Raw genomic sequence first — 24695 nt, 5'->3', positions numbered from 1 at the left:
CCTATGGAATCTCACATGAGAGATGCTTTAAGCAGGGATCTCAAATTGAAGGACTCTATAGAGTCAATGGAAGTCCATTGCAAGCAATGGTCCACGATATCAATCATCAAAGTGAGCTATGGCACCAAACGTTGGCACATCTACATTATGAAGCCCTGCCTAAAGTTAGAAGATTGGTTTCTGGGATACCTAATGTTCAATTTAGTCATGATGGTGTATGTCTGGAGTGTGCTAGTGGAAAGAAGACAAGGGGACCATTCCCCTCTAGCAAAAGCAGGACTAATGATATTCTACAACTCATCCACTCTGACCTATGTGGACCCATGCCTATGCACTCCCTTGGTGGCTACCTCTATTATATTATCTTTATTGATATAAATATAATATAAAGAAAACATGGATATTTTGTTTGAAGCATAAGGACGAAGAAATTGGCATGTTGCGTTGATAGAGAATCAAAGTTTTTAGGTCCGACAATGGTGGATAATATACCTCAAATGAGTTCATTGACTTTGCAAAGAGGCTAGAATCAAGAAAGAGACTAATGTACCAAATACTCTTGAGCAGAATCGCGTGACTGAAAGAAAGAATGAGTTTATCATGGAAGTTGCCTAAGCCATGTTACATGATCAAAAGTTGCCAAAGTTCCTTTGGGGAGAAGCCATAAATACAACGGTCTATGTTCAAAACAAGGTTCCTCATCAAGCCCTGGGTAACAAGACTCCCAAAGAAGTGTTTACAGGTGTGAAGCCCGATGTTAGTCATCTAAGGATATTTGACTGCCCTGGTTAACCAGACTCCCAAAGAAAGGAAAGTTTTTTGGGTATTGTGATAATTCTAAAGCTTTTAAAATATATATATTTGGTCAAAGGAAAATCAAGTTTAGCAGGGATGTAACTTTTGATGAAGATGTTGCCCTTGGAAAAGCAAGGGACCTTCCTCCGCCTCCTATTGAGAAGAAGGATGATGACATGGACCTACTAGAAGGTCCTTCTGTGCCGAAATCTGAGAAGGATATTGTTGATGATCCCATGGAGCCTATGGACCCCTTGGATCCTCCTCCATGTGATCCCCTTGCCAAGAAGAGACCCCTTTGGCTTCGTGATACATTACAAGATGCTGAGAGACATGTCGCTGCCAGAGGAACCTTTAGAGAAAGCAAGAAGCCATGCCAGTACCAGGGATACGTTGTAGCTATGAGTACTATCATTCAGGCTGAGCCTCCCACTTTTGAAGAAGCAGTGAAAGAGCAAGTTTGGAAGGATTCCATGACCGAAGAGTATGAGTCTATTATGAAGAATGATGTATGGGATGTTGTACCGAGACCTAAAGGAAAGTTTGTCATGACCTCGAAATGGCTATACAAGATCAAGCATGGAGCTAATGGAAGCATTGAGAAATATAAAGCAAGGTTCATGGCTAGAGGTTTCTCCCAGAAAGAGGGAGAAGATTATGATGACATCTTTGCACCAGTTGCCCGATACACTACTATTTGTTCTATTGTTTCCCTTGCTGCAAGTCAAGGATGGACCCTTCACCAGATGGATGTGAAGACTACATTTCTTCATGGCATACTCCAGGAAGAAGTATATGTTGAGCAGCCTCAGGGATTTGAAGTGAAGGATAGAAAGAATCATGTTTGCAGGTTGAAGAAAGCACTCTATGGTTTGAAGCAAGCCCCCAAAGCCTGGTATGCCCGCATTGATAGTTACCTGGTGAAGCTTAGATTCACGAGAAGCAATGTTGACCTAAACCTCTACTTTAAAGTGGTCCAAGGTATGCCTTTGATTTTGGTTTTATATGTTGATGATTTATTCGTGATAGGTAATGAGCCTCTGATGCTCATGTGTAAGAGGAAGTTGGCCTCTGAGTTTGAAATGAAAGATCTCGGTTTGATGCACTATTTCCTGGGATTATAAGTGTGGCAAAAGCCCGAAGGGATTTTCATTTCTCAAGGAAAATATGTTGTGAATGGGAATGAGGTTCAAGAAGTTATGTGGAGATGTTGTCGTACTTGACTTAGCGAACCACTCTGAGTATCAACAATTCATTGGAGCATTGATGTTCCTAGTGAACACCCGTCCAAACATATGTTTTGCAGTCAACACTTTGAGTCAATTCATGATTGAGCCTCTTCATGCACACTAGGTTGCTTCCAAGCATGTGCTGAGATATTTGCATGGGACGATTAATCTTGTTCTGAGATATACTGTCGGAGATGTGAGACTTCATGGATACACTGATGTTGACTGGGTTGGAAATGTTATTGACAGGAAGAGCACATCAAGGTGTTGCTTTAGCTTAGGGTTTGCCATGATATCTTGGATGAGTAGGAAGCAGAAGTCTGTAGCTTTGAGCACAACTGAGGCAGAGTATATTGCTGCTAGCATGGCTAGCTATGAGGCAGCATGGTTGAGAAAGCTCTTTAAAGAGTTGCTTGAGAAGGTCCTAGATACGACATATATTACAACAACAAGAGTGCGATCCGATTAGCAAAGAATCCTATGTTCCACGACATGTCCAAGCATATTGAGATCAGGTATCACTATATTCAAGATATGGTGCAGAGAGGAGCAGCAGGACTTCATCATATTTCGACTGATGAGCAGATAGTGGATATACTCACTAAGGCTTTGTCGAAAGGGAATTTCTTGGTCTTCAGAGAGCAGCTTGGACTGATGGATGTCACTCTCCCAGGTAAAGGTCCCAGCTGATCAAGAACATTGAGTTATGCTCTTCCCCCTGCTTGAGATCACAGGGAAAGGAATTGAGCCTGAGAGTTATTGGGGTTGAGAGAACTCTGTAAAATAAGATAATCTGTGATCCTTACCCTCCATGGTAAGTCGTATCCTGCCTATTGTCTGATAATAAGATAGTCTATGATCCTTGCCTTCCACGGTAAGTTGTATCCTGCCTATTGTCATCTTTGGGACTTGACAGAGTATACCCTAGTTGGCATCCTACCCACAAGCTGGGCTTGTTGGGATTGTTTCTCCCCATCTGGCCAATGGGTGAGCATACTTGAGATAGTTTGTGATCCTTACCATTTATGGTAAGTGGTATCCTGCTCAAGTGATGGGATGCAGGTGTTCTACCACTGACTCTTGAGGGTCAAGTTGGGAAGATCAAGAGACAATAGGATAGTCTGCGATCCTTACCTTTACAGTAAGTGGTATCCTGCCTATTGTCACGGGTCAATATGATAGAGTGTGATCCTTACCTCACAGTAAGTAGTATTCTGCCTATTGTCCTTGGATAGAGGGTGGTAGCTTAAGCTCCCCTATGATATCAAATTCTTCTTCTTTAAATCCGAGAGTGTTCAACAAATAAGCAGAGACAACATTTGACTTGTTGATGACGAGACATTTGAGATGGGCCTTATGATGCAGTCAAAAATTTCTCCCTAACTGAGAGGGAGTGTTAATTTCGCAGCTTAAGGATAAATTCCCTCCTTTGGCCAGCCTTCCTCATCCAGAGAAGACCCTCTTTGCCCTTGGAAGAATTTAATTTGGTCAAGGAAAAATATATTTTTAATGTGAAAACCCACATGTGCACAGAAGTTCAGGTCAACCTAGAAGACAAATTGGGTCTTCTAAAACCCATATAAATACACCTCAAGGCACATCACTTTGGAGCATCCCCAACACATTCATTTCTTCTCTTTTATGGTTCGTACAACTCTAAAAATTGCAGGTTCCTTTCACACGTGAGAAGAGGAGGAGGTCTCTTTATGTTGGCCGAAGTTTGACTTCTGTTTGGGACAGTTTGACCAACTCATTGACCAACTTTGACTTCTTATTTTGACATGCTTGACCTAATTTGGATTTGTTTTTGGAGGCCACATTCTTTAGCATAGAGATCGAGGTTTTATGGGGAGTTTGACTTCAGTTGACCGCAAGGAATCTAAAGTTTGAACATGGGCTTTCTCTCTCCTTTGACGATTTCTTGCTCACTGTTTTTTATGGGTTTGACTGATCTTTGAAGGCCAAGTTTGATGCTACATTGACCGAGTTGTTTGGAGGAGTTTGACCATTGACTTGAGGTCTGGTCAGGGACTGTGGCAGAATTGCATACTTTGACTTGTTGACCAGATTTGACTTTGAGGCTCATCTATTGGATATTGGTTGGTTGATCTCTTGGATAGTCAAAGAATTGACTTTGACTCTTTTGTTGATGAATTGAATCATTGTATCTCTCTAAACATTTGATGACAATCTAATAAAAGAAGAATTTGAAAGGGTTTTCTGCCAAGCCAAGCTTCTCTTTGGGAATTTGAACTTGCCCTTTGCAAGGGGTTTGGTTAGGATGTCAGCAACCTACAAGTCAGTCAAAACATAATCAAGACAACAGATCCCTTTTGTACTCTATCTCTCGGGAAATGGTACCATATTAACATGCTTGGAGTGATCATGAAATAACAGATCCATACAAAACATGATGCAACTTGAATTATCACTGTGTACAGCAATGGGCTCCAACAACGAGCACAATGTACAAAGTGGAGAGAGTCCAATCCATCATGCCCCAATATATATTCCATTGTAATCATGATTAAAGGGTGAAAAAAATAGTAATTTTATATTTTTAATCTTATTTTAGACGTCCCAATGCCTCATACCCTATCATCCATATGTCCCATAAAACTTGGGGTCCTCTCCATGTGTCCCCTAAACTTGTCCCCTTCTCACTATGTCCATTGCCCTCAACAAAACATGGCATTATACTAGGTGATCAACAATGCAAGACTCTTAGCACTTCTAGTTTGAACTCAAATGCAAAATTCCTTCTTCAATCCTAAAGGATATGATTTAAAACTCAAGGAATAAAACCTCATGAAAAGACTCATTTGCCAAAATTAGAAACAACTTAATCTATCAAAGCAATGTTCTAAACAAAATGTGCAACATATTTTTTTGAATGGTGCATCAAGAGTTGTCGAAATATCATATGCCCTATCAAGCACTAAAGATTAACAAAAGCAATTAGCATGCTACTTTGAGGTGGAAGCATCTCAAGAGGATTATGTACTATAGATGGTACTATATTTGATTACTAAATATAAATAATAACAATCACTAAATATTTAATAAAAAAGCATGTATCCTCTTAACGAATGGACATTGTTTTTCGCTAATATATTTACAGCAACCTTCATAGCTACACATAGGCATTGTACTTGGGAAGACACAAAATCATACGCAAACACACCTTTTTATCTAACTTCAAAGAAAGTCCTAAGGTCAGCAAGTTTACAGCCCTTAACAAATTCTCAATAAACCTCTCTTAGTTCTAAAGCAATTATTCAACCCTTATTAACTTGTAAGGAACAACAAAGCTTCCTTTAAACTCTACTAATGGACAAAAGATTGTACATCATTTAATACAGAAAAGGGTGAGTTGCCACCATAACATCCAATAGCAGATCCCAATTCTCAAAAATTAGAGCTCCCTTAATCCAAAACACCCCTCATCATGAAGCATCAATCATAATCATAATAAAAAAACAAAGGGACCCTTCCCTATACAAATAGCTAATCTATGACCCAACCAACCATAAGAAGTTGGTCATGGTCATTTGAGCCCTTGCACCATCAGGTTGTTGGATGATCAGCATCAATAGGAACCATGGTGTCCCATCTATCAGTAGGTGGCTCCACGGGCCTGGAATTTCTTGAGATAGCAAGTGTCCGAGAGGGATGACTCGAAGACCCGGCAAATAGACTATATGCGCACATCCGCCACTCTTGAACTTGTCATCCAACCCTGTGGCAAAGCCTACTATGGTTTGTCCCAAATAAGCCAAGTCAAGAAGACAACCCTTGTAGGCTAGGAAAGTCAACTGCACCAAATGGGTCTTGTTACAGTAAAATCTAGCAGGTCCAGCACAAAACCTCACTAGGCAAATCCAAACCTTGGAACAACAAGAGATTGGTTACCATTGTAACCTCAGCAGCCTTTCTCCAGTTATTGTGGTGTTTAAACCACAAGGGACAATTCCCTAAAAATGACCTAAAGGATATTCAATAAGGAGGGTTCGAGGTGATTGATGAGGTCTAATGATTGGGATGGGGAACCAACAGAGCCTGAAGGCTGAGATAATCTTTACCAAAGTACAATCACTCTGTCTCTAGACCACTTAAGCAAATTAGAGGGTTCTTATAAGTTAAAGTTTGATAGACTTTCAATGATACAACATGCAATGTCATATAACAGCCAAAAGAAAGTCTTACAATGACTAATCAACAAAGGACCCAGACTATCAATTAGATACAGTGTTGATAAAGACGATATTTGACAAACATGGTCCCCTCATAGAAGCCACACTGCTCCTAGAGACCTCTCATCTCTAAGCATCTAGTCTGACAATCTCAACCCATGTTATCCTCTGTGAAGATTGCTCCTTCCACTGTGCTTGACTCTCTGCTTCCTTGGAACTGGAAGCTCTTTTGGTCATCTGGCATGGTCTGGATTTCCTAACCATCTATGCAATCCTCCCTCTCGAACATTAATCACTCCTGCTGAGTCTATGCTCGAGCCCTTAGGCCATACAAGAACCTGACCATCTAGCAAATGGAGCAAAGAAATCCTCATAGTCCACTCCCTCTTTCTAGGAGAACCCTCTTGCCACAAACTTTGCTTTGTACTTCTCGATGCTACCATCTACTACATGAATCATTACATTGGCAGTCTCCACAATTTTTCCTTTCTACAAAACTCCACTCAGGAGGCCATGGAAGAAAAAATTATAACCAAGCAAAAAATACAAGGACAAGAAGCTAACCTAAAAAATAAAAATAATAATAATAATAATCAAGGGAGAAAAATATAAAGTACTTATCTCTTGATCTAAGGATTGTAAAGAGTTGTTAGCTTCCTGTATGAGGAATCTATAAGAGAGTCTCAGAAACTTGTCATATGCCTTATCTACAAACATTACTGAAAGTAGATCCTAAAGGAAGAATTCCTTTGACTTCTTCTAAGGTGGATGCTCATCATCATCATCATTAACATTGGTTGTTAATGCATGTTGTTTTTCCTTCCTTTTCTTCTTAGGACACTGGGAGGCATAATGTCCAAAATTTTGACAAATGAAGTACTTAATGTTGGACATATCCTTCTTCTTTTGCTTCTTGGGCACCAATGCCTGGGCTAGTTGTCACATCAATCTGTATAGTCTTCCCTCTTTATCAAATCAGAGAGAATCCTGAAAATTTGTTATGTGCCTAGAAGCACCATTGTCCACCAACCAAACATCATTGTCAATAGTGCCTAAAAGAGCGGAGACAAAAAGATATTCCTTTGACTTCTTATGCTTGGCTTTCTCCTCAGCTCCCTCTGGCTCTGTAATGACTTCCTTCACATGTTCCTAAAGCTCATCCAACCTATCTTCTATTCTAAGACTTGGCACCATTTTGATAAAAGATCAAAAATCCAATTAGGCTTTTGGACACTTGTCTCTTAAGCTAACTTCATGTGATTACTCTTTCAACAAGGCTCTGATACCATGTTGAATTTTCTACAAGGTGAGCAATAGAAAAATGGTATGAACAAGGTTCTTTATAACAGGTTAAACACTCCAAAAGACTTGGAATATGTAGATCTCCATTGAGGATACAAGAATATATATTAAAATGTAACAATGTACAAATGAGAATGAGGGCACGCTTATATACCGTAGGCAGGTGCCTCTTCATGGAAGGTCATGTTGAAATTTGGTACCGGAGGACAGGTGGTTCCTTTAGGCTTTGATCTTTGGCCTAGGGAAAAGTGTCCAAAAGAATTTAATTTTTCTCCTAAAGTGACTTTATAATTTTATAAAGTTAAATCTAATTTAAAAGTGACTTTAAGTGATAAAGTTATTAAGTCTAATTTTAAAGTGACTTTTATAAAGTCAATGAAAAATTAGAAAGGAAAAGTGACTTTGGAAATAAATGACTAAGTGGGTCTTTATTAAAGTGGGGTGAATTAAAAAATAAAAAGTGAGATTTAAATGAGCATTTAATCTCAACCATTGATCTAAATCTATTTCAGCCATTGGATTTAGAGATCACCCAAAAGTCACTTGGAGTTATATTAAAGGAGGAAAAGGAGGAAAAGGTCATTCATTCTTTCATGAGCAGATTGGGAGAAGGAGAGCAAGAGAGCAAGAGAGATTTCTGAGCAGGGAGGAGAAGGAGACAGCAGCTTGGCACACATTCCAAGGCAACAGTTGAACAGATTTGTACAGCTGATTCAACACATAGTGAAAGACAGATTTTTGCACAAAAATCGAGGAGCAGTTTGCTGATTTTTCTGCACACAAAACGGAGGCCGTACAGCATTTATTGCTGTCCTGTTTGTTGTAATTTCCAGATTGCTGTGAGGCACGGGAAAGGAGATAAGTTGTAAATTTGCTTGCTGATTTTTTGCTGAATAATTCTCACTGTAAAAAGACAATTTTCAGAAATAAAGAAGAGCTCTCAAACTAGTTTTCCCCAAGAGTTGTAGGGGGTTTTTCCAGGGTCAAGTTGACCAAAAATATCAGTGTTTTAATGTGTTTTAATGGCTGTTTTTTATTGCTGATTTTTAATTCTGCAATTTCCAGCATTCTGAAAAATTTCCAGAATTTGTGTTTTCAGCAATATTTATTTTTTCAGTCTGTTAAATGTATGGTTATGGGAATGGGCATTTAACTACATGGGAGAAATAAGGAGAAACTGAAAACCGGGGTGGGAAAACAGAAATTTCAACAGGTCATGTCCCATTTAGACATACCACTTCAGTACTAATTACTAATTACTAATTAACTAATCATTATTACAATTATCATCATTATTTATATTATTTATATATTTTTTATTCATAAGAAAAAACAATTTTCTAATCTAATAATTAGTACCTAATGATCTTCAATCAATTTACCTCATGCCACTGATATTATTGAGCAATTATACACAGAAAATATCAATAGTAAATGCAACATAAATAGTAAAGATCATAGAAAGGTAACCATGCACAATAGAGACAATATTTTTACCCTGAGAAACCCAACCTTGGGAGAAAACCAAACAACTTTTGTTTAGGAGAAATCATTCTTCAGCAAAGGCTTACAAATCAACAATTTTGTCTAGAAATTTGTGCCAATATCCAAGTCAAACTATTAGTCAAACCTGCTCAAACTTCAACTAGCCAACACTAGTCAGATGTTGGTCAAACCAGTCAAACAAATCAGAAATCAATGTTGGTCAACGTTCTAGTCAACAGGTGTGCGATCCCTACACCCTGCAACCCTGTGGCCTATGGTCATCTCTCTTGTTGCAACCTCCTCTCTTGTTGCAGCCCTCTCACTTGCTTCCCTCTAACTCGGCCTCCTTACGCTTGGCTACGACTCCTCGTTGCCCACAGAAAGATGAAGAAAAACTCGCTTGGTGATAAAAATGAAATGTCACATCATGTATTTATACTCGTTGAATGGGCTAAAATAAGCCAAGGGACATACCCCTTCACTTGGTTGGGCCGACTTGCACTCCAAAAATAAAAATAAAAATAAAAATTGTTATAATTTTCTTAGGTCGACTTGGAGACGTCTTTGGCATGCAGGAATACCTCTTGATGCTACAAAAAATCAACACGCTTGACATATGGATGATTGATATTTCATGTGTTATCTTCTTCTTGAAACATCCTAGTGACTATGCATGATGGTGTTATATTGTTCATATGTCACTAGGAGGGGGTGTGCTACATGGTCCTCATGTTTTGGATGCATGATGAGGGCATATTTCATGGTTGTATGAGGTTAGCATTTTATTATGTCCCTTCCTCTTATCATGTTGATGTGATGGGGTAATGCATGTTACTTGGTGTGATTCTCCTAGGTGATATAACACTATGATACTAGCCATAACCAATGTTATCAGAACCGAACCATTGATCAAACTAGTAGACCCCACAAACCGATAACCAAACAAGAATTGATAAAAAAAACCAGTCCAAAAAAAGGGTCAACCAAAAACACACAAAATATTCAAATTTTAAAGAAAAACATATATATTCATGCGCATCCATATGAATCCAAACCATTTATACACAAAAGCAAAAGTTCTCATTTACATAGCATGTAAGGATGCACATAACCAAAATAGCACCAAGTGCAATCCATCTTTGAACTAAAAATACATAACAAATAGGCCCTAGATGGCCCCAAAAAAATCACGCTACAACAAATACCTACATATCATCAAAACCATTGCCTATATTGGGATCTTAGTCATCAATATCACTCTCTAAGCATTAAGATAAGATAGAAAAAGCTTATCATGTCAAGTAAAGATTTTGTTTGAGTGATGGGTACATTTTTAGTAGAGTCATGATAGAGAAGTTCAACAATTAGTGCCACTAACATCAAGGTACGTAGAGGGCTTGGAGCTCTTGATTAAATGCTAGTTCCATATCCAATGGAAATGTTGCAATTCCACCAATTTTGAAGTCCTGAAAAACTGTTAGGTCTGTTGGATTTTGAGTGGGATCTAAATTCTACTTCTCCATATGAAATTCAATGAGGCCAGAACTAGTCCCAAACATCTTGAGTCAATTAATGGTAATGTTAAAAATTTAAGTAAAAGTGACATTTTCACTTTTACTTGAAGAATTTAACATTACCATTAATTTCATAGCATTGCTAGGGCAATATAGTCAAATACTAGGCTTCCCCAATCACAAATTATTGCTCAAAAAAACTTGCATTCAAAGGGTCCTTAGTAGCATTGTACAAAATGTTCAGTTTGGTATTAAACTGGCCTTTTCTGTTCCGTGACACTAGTTCAAATCAGTTTTCCCTCGAAAATGGTCGGACCAGCCAATTCAATCCAGTACAGTCCAATTTTGATAACACTGGACATAACCTAGGGTAAATGTGTTGATCATGTTAGTACCCTTGTTGAAGTACCTTCACTTAAGTTTAAATTATAAAAGGGGAGTACAACATATGTTTCCTTGATGATTTAGTTGTTTTCCTACGGTTGGATGATGTATATGACATATTAGTCCATTGGTAGTGGTGCACTCTAGTATCAAGCCTAGGTGGAGCTTTTATTTTGTTGTTATCATGCGGGGACTTTCTTAGGAGGACATCTTTTATTTGCATGGTACAACACTTTGAGGGAGTGCACCCCTCATTGGCACACATATTCATGGTGATTAATCATCTAGTAACTATTTAGAGACGTATTATAGGCTTACTAGGATTTTAATAATTGTGCACATATTTTGAGGTTGACTTACCATTTAATGGTTAAAAATATTATTTTATTCTTGGAGAAGGTTACTTGGGTGCCCTACATCATTTGGCATCTTTTCACACTTGGAGGGGTTATTGGGAGGTTGATTGAGGCTTTTATGTAGAGTGCTCCTTTCATTGGCACAAATTTGAAGCATACATGTATAATATTACTATTTTGGACAGGGTGGCACACTTTTTTAGGCACACCTCCTTGGGTTGGCTGAGCATCATTATGAAGAATCTTATGGAGGAATATTTTAACATTGATAACGAGGGTAACTACCTTAGCCCACTTTTGTAGGTCAACTTACTCTTGTGCACATGAATTGGGGAAAATTAATTGATGATTTTGGAAAACAACACATGGTTTTGTCACATATATTGATGGAGTGTAACTATGTTGGCATAACTTTCGAGGGTGCACTTGTTATGAAAGATATTTTATATTTGTTGTTCGGTAAAAGTGCTCCATTGGCACATTATCATAGCGCACACCTCCCCTAAATGCTCATTCCTCAAGGTTACATGGTCAAAATCATTATCTCAGCTACACTTGGCATTATTTCAACTAAATTGTAGAGTGCCCTCACCTCTTTGACCTGCTATTAATATTATCTTATTTGGAGGTTTTTAAGGAGAACTTTCCTTAAAGGGCATGTTACACTTGGAGGGCCACACATGTGGCTTGCGCATGCACTTACTTGGTCTTACTTTTATATTTGGATCATTAACTTGGAGGGCCCACATGTGGAGAGTTTATTCTTGTTAATCTTTTAGGGTTTGTCTTGGAAGAGTGCACCCCTTTGATTATTGTATTCCTTTCTTGTAGAGTGCACATATTAAGGAGGATTTTATATTATTTCTTGAAGTGTTGGCATGGTCAAAACCCTAATTCATCCCTCTCATCTTGAGCTTATCTTGTTAGAGGTTATAACCACTCCATTAATTTATCGTTGCAAGTTATCACATGGAGCTGAATCTAGATCATTCTCCCAGGAGGGTTATTTTATTATTTTCTCACTCATGCATCTGGGAGGGCACACCTAGTGAGACTTTCTAGGTGGACCTTAGAGTACATCCTCCCATGTCAAGGATTATTTTATGTAGTTTGTTGGTCTAGCACCTTAGAGGGCATATTGTGTGTGGACCACTTGACATCTTGACATGGTAATATGCCTATTTTAGTGTTGCACTATCTCTCTCTTTGACGATATCTTTCATACTTCTTTCTATTTTTGGACAGAGTGACTTCTCTTGGAGAGGATGGAGGTCGCACATTCACTTGACATGGTCAACCATTGATTGAGGATAGATCTAATTATTCCATTACTGTATAATTTCTTTGACTTGTCATGAACGTATTTGGAAAATATCATATTCATTGTAAGAGAGAATAAATTCCTTCTATAAAGAGGAGCTTTCTCTCCATTTGTAGAAGTTCTTGGGAATCCCTTGGGCTACATTGTCCATCATCCTAGCGAACTTAATGGAAGATTGGAGATATTTCATCTATTTTATGTGAGGCTTTATGTTTGCAATTCTTTCACATTTGTTTTGTTGTAGGAAACCCTAGTAACTTCATGAAGGCCTTGTAATGGAGCATAACATGACGTTTTAATCCCTCTTACATTCATTGTTGTTAAATTAAGCTTGCATCTAACAAATGAGGTTGTTGCTATAGTAATATAACATCACCTTCATAGCTTTGTTTAAAAGTAACACCCCTAGCTCTCCAAATGCAGCCCTTATTTGCCTTAGATATTCATGCATTCGATCTCTTAGATCCATGCCTCCTTGACTGCATTTTGCCCAAGATTTGGTAGGCACTAGTCTTGGGGTTTTCCATCACCTTTTTGTTGGCATACCATTCAATTTTTCAGCTACACTACAACCAATTGTGTTTTGAAGACTCTCTTCAAACGTCACATAAAGCCTCCACTCCATAACCTTAGCAATTGTACTTAGGGATACCCCTTTATGCTGGAGAAGAGCCGACCAAAAGAGAGAGGGAGAGCTACTGAGGTGACAATAAGTAGCCTTCCTGAGTTACACAAAGCTAACACATTGTGCTTAGGACATTACACTTTTGGGATGCCACATTTTGTCCTACAAATTCCCAAATATAGTTCGTAGTGCCTAATGCATATGAGTACATGTTAAAAGTTAAAAATTCACATATGTAATTGAGTGTACTTATTTCAGAATTACACTAATGTTAATATGTGTGATGTTCAACATATACCATGTTACTAATTTTAAATTTATCATGAATGAGCTGGGGAGCCTTAAAAAGCCTCTAGAAGAAACTGTCGTGACACTCATGAATCTCAATGAAAATAACTCTAAAGAACAGAAGCAAATTGTTGTGTTATCATTGATAATACATTTGTGCCTTTTTTATAATAAGAATTTAGTAAACTCCAATTCCCACAATGGTTCCTATTGTTAAGTTTGAATCCAAGCTTGCTAGGTAAGAATGCCCCTAAAACGACCATGTCTGGCAATGATGACTTCATATTGCCCTCTTCAAATAAAAAGATATTGTGTTTCATAATAAATGGTTTCACCGGGTGCCTTTGTAGTATTTTCATGTAATCCAAATTATTTTTATATTCAAAACCTAGTGTAGAAAATCCACAAAATTCTGCAACTGCTTATATGAACAATCTGAAATCTAATTTCTTTTCATATAGACACAGAATTTCCCTACTTATTTTCAACGGAATAGGAACATAAATAAATACACAATTCAACAACATTTTTTCTAGGGAAACCAACTCAGAAAACCCTCTGCTTGTATGAGAATATTGTTGATAAAATATTGAGCAATAGATCTCTTACAATACAACTTTGTTTTCAATAGAGAATACACCCTTTTCCCTGCCTTGCCTAGGCTCGAAAAACACGCTTGTTGTAGCCTGATCAACTCCCTAAATCCTTGCGCAATAGGTGCTCCTATTAAATAGGAATTTCCTCCTGTTTCTATGTGCACCACCCAAGGGAACTCTTCCTCACAATAATTCCATGCACAAGTTTCTCTTGCACACTCTTCCTCACAAGCTCATACACAACCTTGTGCATACTCCTATTGCTTTGTCTCACCAGCCCGTGCTCACAAAAAAATAAGTAACAATGTGTCTTCGCTCCTTTTAAAGCAAATTCGAATGGCCAAATTTGGTGAGTTTTTAATTAAAAAGTTTGCTTTTGTGATTGTTTGAGTTAGCGTGAGTTAACTACTCATGCAACTTGTCCTATCTCTTGATACTCAACCACAAGTTCTTTTCCTCAATTAACTCGCACTAGAAGACTAATAACTCAGCCTTCCACTTTGACACACCAGTTAACTGCTTCATGAACACTTCCTAAATTTTAGGAATTCGCCCTAAATTTTAGGAACTCGTCCTAATTTTTAGGAATTAGCTCCCAACTGATAAGAATTTTTGCATGCTCAAGGAGAAACTCGTTGAGGCTCCTTGAATTAATGCACAAATCAAGGAACCCATTCTCGCTACAATTTTCAAAACCTAGAGCATATGAAATTTTGCATGCACGTCCAACATGTGAGAAATTAGAAATTACTCCAAAATATGATTGAAGGGAATGAATATGGAAAACAAACTATAGTTTTCAGTTTTAACATGGTTTTTACAATCTTACAATCCAAGTTAGACTTTGATCAACTTGCCAGAACTTGATATTGTATTTTGTTTTGGCATTTGAAGTATACGTAATGAATAAGCAAATAAATATTTTCACAAGCATATGATATATGTTGCATTCCGAGTTAAGTCCATGAAACCTAGCAAGTAGCCATAAAATAAAAACAATAGACAAGCATAATCAGTAAAAGGCTCTAAAATCACCTACAGTCAAGAACATGTCTCGCCCAAAGTGTACAGTGTACACCTAAGGCGCAACACTCAGAGTAGAGGTTGTCACCTATCCCCTACTCACTCTGTTTAAGCTCTCTCCTAAGCAAGCTATGGGGGGGTAGTCCCTAAAGATGAAGGAAAAGGAAAACTTGTTGAAACACAAGTTCTAGGAGACTAAGGGCAAGGCAATTACTTCTCTAGACAACTTGATTTAAAGTTAATTGCAAGTAAGATTATTATTATTGAGCAAGGTGAATGGTAAAGGATAGATTCAATTAGATTGATAAGACACTTAATGAGATTTTAAAAGTGAGAAACCGGTGCCTTAATTACAATGCTCAAAACATGAATTAAAGTACTTGCACAATATAAAATATATCTCAAGATATAAGACAGGCAATGCTGCAAGACAAAGTTAGTATGAGAGATCAAAAGATTACAATAATTGGATATATGAGCAATAAGAGATGAGCTTGCAATATAAATATGACATGTACTTCAAGAAATGATAAACTTGGAAATGATAAGTACAACAATGTAAAATTCACAAGTAAATGAAATGAGCCCACAATTCCGATTACAATAACCAATTGAAATGCAAGATGATGATGCAAGATCTAACTATGTGTAATGCAAGATCTTGGTAAATTTTAATTATATGCCTATTCTAAGGTGAAAGCCTTCTCCTCAATTATCGAAGCAAGTCTTAGAACAAGGTTGTTGGGAGAACTGCTAGGGAAGGAGGCTAAGGCCTCATTAACGATACCTACCCAGGAGTTCTAGCAACCCAAGTGCCTCCGTTCCTACAAGGGACTCGGCCACAAGAGAACTGCAAGGTCACTTGTTTTAATCGTTGCTCAAGGGTCAAGCTTCTCAAATTGGATATGAAAAAGGTTGTCCTATCTCTCTATCAACCAAGCACTTGGAGGTAAATTTTAAAATGCAAATTAGATTTAGGATGCAAATGCAAATGTTTCAATGAGATTCGATTACAACAATGCTTCAATAGGAAAGAGAGCCAATTCACATATAATCAAGATTCACTTATGAGCACAAGATGATTAGCTTGCAATAATGATTAATGAAGCAATTAGAATGTTACTCAATGAAACAATAGAGATTCAATTAGATTAGGTGTTAGAAACAATAGCCCAAATGCCTTTAGTTATAGTGCTTATTAAGATGTTCTTCGCTTATGTTAGACAATAGAAACAAGTGAAGATATATGATGAAAACACAAGATAGAGATGGCAAATGAGATTGTTAACAAGATATTAGAAAGACTACTTTAAATCTTTGATTACATATGAAACAAAATACAAGAGACTATTTTAAATGCAATAGATCAAATAGTCAATTAATGAATGCAACTAAAGAGATCATATGTAAACTATGATAACAATGAAACTAGCAATGCAAGAGTAACAAGTTAGTAAGCTAGATCTAAAGAGTAAGAGAGAAGAAAAGAGAAAGAGCCTCCCTCTTAAATGAGTCGGGATACCATAGGATTGAGATCCCAAGCTCCCTCAAGAACAAGTTTTTTTATTGTTATATTACAAGGGAAGAAGCCCTTCTGACAAAGGGAAAGGACTCTTCAACTCAAGGAGGATTACGATGATAGAAGAACTTCACAAAACAATCTCCTCAAGATGCAAAAATTAATCAGACCAAACACCAATTATGACTCTAAACTCCTCAAACAAGTTGATCTAACCCTCAAAGGGCACTCGGCTTTCAACAAGAAATGACACCAGTCAATCAAATCCCATGGCCAAGATGGAGGAAGGCCCTCAAACCTCACGGCCTACTCAGAAATTTAATCAAAATTTTATTTAAATTTTATCAAAATTATTACGGTGATTTCCTTAAGATCAAGGCTCAGAAATATGCGGCTTCCCTAAAAAAAAATACACTATAAACTATCCACCAAAACCAATATTGCTTCCCAAGAGTGCCATAAGTAATGACTAAAAACACGAGTAGTCGAATAGATCAAGGTCGACCTAAAATAATAAACCAAAAAGATAGAATACCTCCAAGTTGGCTTTAATTTCCAGACACGCTGTATCTCAAAGTTCACTTGCTCTATTTTGTCCAATGCATATGTGAGCACTCCCTTAATCTGTATTTGGTCACTGCAGTCCCTAGGTCATCACCCACTTTCTCCTCAACTCTTTGTTGCCATGGCTCTAATATCATATCAAATTTACACACCCAAAGCATAAACAAAAGTAATATTTGTATATGAGAGAATAGTCACTCCATTATTCGAAAAAAATGAATACATCTCAAATCCCATAAGGGAGAGAGAAGACCAAGAATCCATTGACTGCTTAATTAGGTCACTATGAAGGTTGACTTAATTATTCTACATGTATCTACTGTGTATAATGACCATTACATAAATAGAACCATCAACAAAATTACCCCTATTGAGCGATCAAGGTTGCATAACAATAAAAGAACTCTAGATAGAAGACGTTGATGTTCCGTTGAATAAGGCATATGTTTCAAATTATCATAGTCGAAATCAAAATTCACTAGTAATGTTTACATTTTCTAGCGTGCAGAAATCCTTAAGTTTTGTTTTGTAAATAAACTCTACCTGTGTCGCAAGAGCTATATGGAATTGTCAAGAAGTTATGAGACAAAACTTATCATAGTTTCAAATATGGATGCATAGTTTATAACTCAGACAAAACACTCTGGATGAACTTGTGACTTCTAATGTAATCATAGGTTGAACTCTTCCAATGTACATATCCTCATGTACCTGCTTTAGATCGACTTTTGGAAAACATAATGCTTCCTTCAACTAGTCAATCACAGAGAAATAGGAAATATTCACATATTGTTGCACATAAAACAAGCTATATCTATTTATATGCATTTTTGTGTATGGAGAGACAGGGAGAGAACACACACAAATTAGTCAACCAAAAAATCTCATGTAGATTCCCACAAGTTTCTCATGCAGTAGAGAATATACATGTGCTCCATATTTTATATATCACAACAAAATCTGGCATTTAAAAGGTTGTCTACTACAGAAAGACTTTATGCCACTAGAATTTAAATTAGTTGACCCTTTGATGTGAAATTCCCATCAACACGTTGAAAAGCAGAAAGTGATTGCATATAACATCGTGTCAGTCAGATACTAAGCACAAGCAAAGAATTAGGCATTTAATTCAAAACATGAAAAGAACTGTGAAAATCTGAGATGGAAAGGAACGGATCATACTTCCCCGGAATCAATGCTAAATAGTCAATTGTTGGGGGGACAAGCTGTGAAATGACATATACAATCACAAGTACAGCTGCAAGACCTTTGCATAATCGTGTGAAGCCAGAGAATAGGATAGTACCCTGAAACAGAAAAAAAATAACATATTAACATGTTATAAAAAACAACAATATTTGCAAATCAAGGACTTAAGCCTTCATTGACATGTATGTGCAATTAATGAAAAGAAGATGAGGAGAATCAATCACTTAAATTGGAAGAAATATCAACAAATTATAAGCCATAATTCCAAGCACAATGTAACCAATTCATTAGGTACTAGGATCTCATATATGGATGTCAACCCACATGATGTATCAATATCGAGTACAAATAGCAAAGCTAAGCTTCATGATAATTGTATGTAACACACAAACATCAAAGGGGTGTCATGTTTTTATGAATGGATCTACTGCTTGTAAACATGGAAGTTGTATAGAGTTCAATATCTCTTACTTATCATTCACATTACATGTAGTCTTCATCCTAGCTCATACAAGCTTGCAAAGGCATTTTGATGTCTATGATTTTGTGTGGAAATTAATTGTAACTAATAAATTTCTCCATATTACATCAAACCTTAAACATCTATATCATTCCATCATTCTAAAACATATTATTGATGTGACAGTATTTCCTCCATGAACCAATGCCATCCTCACAATACTAAATGACATAGAAAATGTTATTAGAGTTTATATTTAATAATGGCCAAATTATTAAGTATCATACTCAGTACTTTTTAATTCGGAGCATTTAATAGAGTCTAGGAACTTATCATAATAATTTAGTCACATGTCTTTTTATGATTATGTACTGGTGATTGTCTGTCACAAGACATATCATTGTACTTTCATTCATTATTACATATTGAATGAAACATCTAATATCCTTTCTTTGCAAATAGTTTTGCATGTATATGTAACTTTACAAGCAATGTTATATGGTATCGGATCCAAGAACCAATATATGGCATCTGGGAGTCATGGTGAGACATATCATGTACTCATATCTCATTACCGCGTGTTGAATGAAATATCAATTATTTCCTCTCTTTGCAGATATTTCTGCATACATGGATGAGCAACTCTATATGGTATTGGATCCAAGGTACAACATTGGCATCTGGGAGATATGATGAGGACAGAAACATCATGGGCACATAATCACAGGAATGGAACCAGAAAGTTTGCCAGACAATTAGAAAAAGTGAATTGGAGTGTGATGCAATAAATCACACGGAAAACAGCACAGAAGCATACAGGAGATTGAAATACCAATGGTAAAACTAATTAAAAAGGTAGAGGCACTCCATGAAAAAGAGAAGCATAATAGATGTCAACATATACATCTTTTATTAGTAAAGACTAAATAATAAATAAAATTGGAAGCTTAATAAAGTTTAATATATCCTAAAGTTCAGAACTTATAATTAATTAAACATATGAAAACTAAAATTAAGAGAGGGATACAAGAATTGGTAGCAGAAATATGTGACATGACAGCTTGGAAATTAGCAGCTAATAAGTCTGACAGGAAAATAATATACTACACGTGACATTACGAAATTGGCAGCTCCACCAAATTCCAACAGCGATATGATGTATGAGGCTGAAAATAATGGCTGCTATCTATATTCTGCCTCACTGTTCCTTGTTTTTCTGCATCCTGGACCACTTTGGGAGATGGTTTGGCGGAAACCTCATGGAAATTCTGTTGGAAGATTTTCTTGGAAAATGGTGGAGCAAGGTGGAAGTCTAACTGAAGACATAATGGGTCATTTGACTGCTACAAAACAGGGAGAAAGATGCAGCCTGCACATTGCTGAAATCTCTGATGGAAAAATTGATTGGATTGTATATTGGCAGCATCAATTTCGCAGATTGGAACCAGTGAAGTTTGTGCCTCATGGGAGTGCAGAATTTGAAGCATATAAGGATCACCACTTTCAAGTACCTAATGAAGATATGGGTGCAGGCAGTAGAATGCAACCTCTAATGAACGAAATGACATCTCGCAGTGCTGGTATGTTCAGAATGATAACTGTGAAGTTTGAAGGCAATTTTTCATGTTCAAGGGTTGATGAGAAAATGCTGCAGCACCCAGATTTGTCATTGCGTGGGAACAAGCAATGTCAGGAAGGGGGGACTGTAATGTCCCGAGGGATTAATTGGCCCAAGGAATGAAGTAGTCTATCGATGCCCAAAGGCTATAGTCCTCGATAAAGGGGAAAACCCCAAAATACCCAATGTTTGGGCAGCGGAGGGCAAGTTTTGGGGCAGCAGGGCAAAAAAGCCCAAAGTTGGGGCTTGGTGTGAACCTCACTCAATTAATTAAGGATAAAACCCCCCTCAAGGAAATCTATAAATACAAGAGGATGAGAATCACTTGAGGCATCAATTGGATTGGATTATTTGTTTCCGTTTTGTTTGAGCCTGATGCTCTAAGGGTTTTAATACCCCATTTCTTCTTAGACTAGTTTCAATGGAGGTGATCCCACCCTACCTAGTCACTTGTCTTTTGTTCTGGCAACAGGGATTTAACTATCTGAAGCAGCAGCGAAGCATTTTGTGGGAGAGTCTGTGGAAAAGCAAAACATACCACCTTGAAGCTGGACGGACTGAGGATAAATTTCTGGAATAGATCGAATTTTCTTAGGCCAAACCCTTGTAAGATCACCCTGTGGCAGAAGGCGAAACCAACTGAAGCTAGCGGAATCCTTCTGAAGCAGATCAAAGTGGATATGAGGCTAGCGGAATCCTCCTGAAGCAAAGTAAAGTCAATCTGAGGCAGAGAATCAAAATTCCTGAGACAGTTAAGTCTATTGTAGCCAGCAGATCAAATTATAAGGCATCCACAGGTAAGGGCATCCACAACCCTTATGGACGAAGTATCTAATGCGAACAGAAGCCAAAATCTGGAATAGATCGACATCCTCTGAGGCTAAATACATAATCACGTGGTGAGCCAAGGTACCTATGTGGTTGGATATCACCTTTTCAAGCTCTAATCATGATCAGTAGTAGACCGAAGTCGCCTATACTATTCTGAGGCAAGTGCAGACAGGTGAGCTGGGGCTACCTCTGCTTTGACAGACTCAAAATTTGGGAGAAAGATTCGCACTCCTGTAACCAAGCTCGAGGGATTATCTGCAGCAGTGCAGAGGCTTAGTATAGAGCTGAAAAGACCTTGATTTACCTGGACTGAATTGAAGGTTGGGACAGACCTCTGAAGAACATCAGAGGCAGACGAATTTTCTCTGGACAGAATTTAAAAAGGAACTGTTTACTGAAGATCTATGTTATTTATTGGATCAACTGTTGTGTCATTCCTGTACAAGAAGAAAAAAATTTAAAACCCTAGTTGCCTAACGAAAACCTAGGGCAAAATTTTCCCTAGAATCTTACAGACCTTAGTTTTCTCAATGCAAATCTAGTGTTTAGTCTTGCTAGAATGCCCTGTCGATGGCGATGAATCAAATCAGCTATGGAGAATGACAGCACTATGCTTTATCACCCTAACCTTAACAGACCTCCCTGTTTCACCAACAGAAGTTTTCCCACAAAAATAAGGGATCCAATAGACACCTTTTTACATACACAGTTCAAACACAATAATGAAAGACCATTAGTTTACCATACATTAACTGCCATTATGATGTGCTTGTCATAGTATGATCATGCTGAGGATTTGCGAGAATTCAAGTGTTGTTACTGATCATTACTGTTGATTTTATCCTTCTGTTAGTGCTGCTGGAATCTGCTATAAGATTTACAGTTGGCAAATTGCAAGAATTGTCTGCTGTTAGTACTCAATCTACTGTTGCTGGTAAAATCATTACTGTTGTTTTATTTCTGTTGATGCTGCTGTTGGCACTTTCAGTTTCCAGATTTTTATTTCAAAACAATTTTAAAATTACAAAAGGATCAGATTAAAAGTTTTGGAACATAACAACGAGCCTTGACATTGCAATATGTCTTCGGCAATGTTAGTCAAATCTTGAGTAGTTATAGATTGTAATATTGGGCTGCAATTAAGCAATTTTTCAGGTGTGAGACCTGATATCACATATGCTATCAGCAATATAGTTAAAGTTCTTGAGAGGTCCTAATTCACAATAGTCAACAGCAGTTTAGCAGATTTTCAAGTATTTTATGTCCAACGGACTTCAGCATCACATCAGTGGGAGTTTGGACGATGCATTGCCGCTAATCAGATATTGTGATGTGGATGGGCAAGAGATTTTGATGTCGTGGGCCTACATGAGATTACTGCTTCAAATAGAAGGGTGGAATCGTCTCATAGGCCAGTAGGAAGCAGTCCAATATTTCTCTTTTGAGTGCGGAAGCAGAGTACCTAGCAGCTTTTTATGAAATCAAGCAGCTAGTCTGGTCAAGAGAGTTGATTGCAGATTTTGAAACGGGGCAGTTGAGTCCCACAGTTTTGAGATGTGACAGCCAGAGCTGCATTGCCATGACAATCCACTTAGTTCACCAAGTGAAGAAGCAAAATGCACAGGTGGAATTTTGTGAGATTGGGTCAATTTTAGATAATGCATGAGAGAAAGCTTTTCAGAAGGACAAATTGCAATATTGCAAAGGTGGCTTCGGATTGAACTACAACATTGCCTGAGTTCAGGTAAATGTTTGACTGAGTGGGAGTGTTAAGTAATTCAAACTAAAATATTTACGTTTCAAGGGTGCCTTCATTTGTTTTCTTGGCCATGTTTTTGTCTGTGATAAGAATCCACATGGATGATTGGATCCGCATGAGCATAGATAGGCAAAGCGCGCGCAATGTTTGATGTGTAGATGCGGGATAATAATATATGCAAAATAAAGTGTTGCGGGCCAATATCTTTGCCGCATGTAATCTGTGAGTCTTGTGAATTTTAACACCACGCACGCAAAATACAAAGTGCTGAAACTTAGACAATATATATAACAGGTAACAAACTTGAATCAAGTAACAGCAACAAGAAAAGTGCAGCCAAACAATTCACAAATCAAAAAGGATGGAAATAAGGAACAAAATTATGCTTCTCTGGTCCGTCGGTCTGTGGTAGCTATCGAGGCAGACGACCGCTACCTTAACGACCCGGGTTCAAACACTGGAGAGTATTAAGCCCTTGATTATAAGTTAGCCAAGTTCGAGAGGTTAGATGCAGCATTAATTCAAATAAAAAAAGTTTACATTTCTGCTTACTTCTCGACCCTGCAAATGACCTGGGAAATACATGAAAGCAAACAAAGTTTCATTTAAAAATATGGGTGTTCGAGCCGCAACTCAGATTACGCAAAACCAGATCACATAAAATACAAATTATTGGAGTATTGTTGCCGAATTTGAGTTATTACATAAATATCAGCAGATAGACAAGGTTGATCGAAGGGTTTGAAAGATGTAATTGCAGACTAAAGGTCATGGTCTCAAATCCCGTTGAGTTATTCCGCGTACTCATTAAAAAGCAGCATCACTTCAAAGCTTTACAATACCAGGAGGTTATGGTGTCAGAATCCAGAGACAAATTTTTAATTTGGGAACATATGTCACTACTGCGGGATTGAGCTTGGATACTCATTGCATCTAACATTTATTAACTAGAAAACATTTTCTTCCCATTGAACACCAAATTGATTGTACAGCAGTATATCTTTGAGACACAGAACATTTCGCTTACCCCTTCCATTGAAGCAGAAATAATTAGTGGGTAAAGCACCAGATCTGATCCTCCTCGCTCAGTGGTCTCAACAGCACCGCCTCGCTAATTCATTTGATATCAAGGAGCTACAGCTTTATCTGTTGGGACCGTCCACAGGGCGTAGTGGAGCTTAAAACAAACCATGGCATTGAACTGTGATATTTAAATGAACTATAAAATAGGTCTAATGCCTACTGTTATAAAATCTTCAATTACATGGTTTACGCCTAACATAGTTAAATCTAAAATTATGTCTCGCGGATAAGTCGTGATTTCAAGTCAACATTGGCCCACCATGGCTCTACATTAGGCGCCATCGTGTGGGCCTTTTATCGTTAGTGGTTGGTGTTTCTGTAATGCGTTACAATATACTTAACCAAAGGCGTATCCTCAGATGAGAGTTCATTCTGCAATAATCTTTATGTATGTCAATGGACTCTTTGTAGGTTAAACAATCACTTATTAATTTATTTATAATTTAATGGTTGATTTATAACTGTTTTATTTTATTTTATTCGGGAAGGTTGATATATATGAATAATAATTAATTAATTGATAAATATTTTAAAGTATTTT

The 24695-nt window shown here is 37.5% G+C and overlaps 1 protein-coding gene across 2 annotated transcripts in view; it reads right to left on the bottom strand.

The window, feature by feature from the left end:
* Positions 1-24322, bottom strand: part of LOC149190750 (rhomboid-like protein 19) — a 157705-nt gene extending 133383 nt beyond the window's left edge. Inside the window, exons 1-2 of one of the 2 annotated variants that reach the window (XR_016256018.1) lie at positions 24099-24322; positions 18377-18501 (exon numbers count right to left, since the gene is read on the bottom strand). Coding sequence is in view for 1 of the 2 variants with exons in the window: in XM_089412250.1 (XP_089268376.1) it covers positions 18377-18501; positions 24099-24107 (134 nt within the window). In the remaining variant the exon portion in view is untranslated. The remainder of the gene's footprint in view (positions 1-18376; positions 18502-24098) is intronic. The other variant, XM_089412250.1, reaches the window with a different exon arrangement.
* Positions 24323-24695: the final 373 nt, after the last annotated feature.

This window comes from Pinus tabuliformis, chromosome 3_1 (genome assembly GCF_031772625.1).
Source record: "Pinus tabuliformis cultivar Carrire ecotype Pingquan chromosome 3_1, CPIR1, whole genome shotgun sequence".
Taxonomy (NCBI): domain Eukaryota; kingdom Viridiplantae; phylum Streptophyta; class Pinopsida; order Pinales; family Pinaceae; genus Pinus; species Pinus tabuliformis.
Note: the sequence above shows the minus strand (reverse complement) of the source record. Positions and strands in the feature narration are given on the sequence as shown.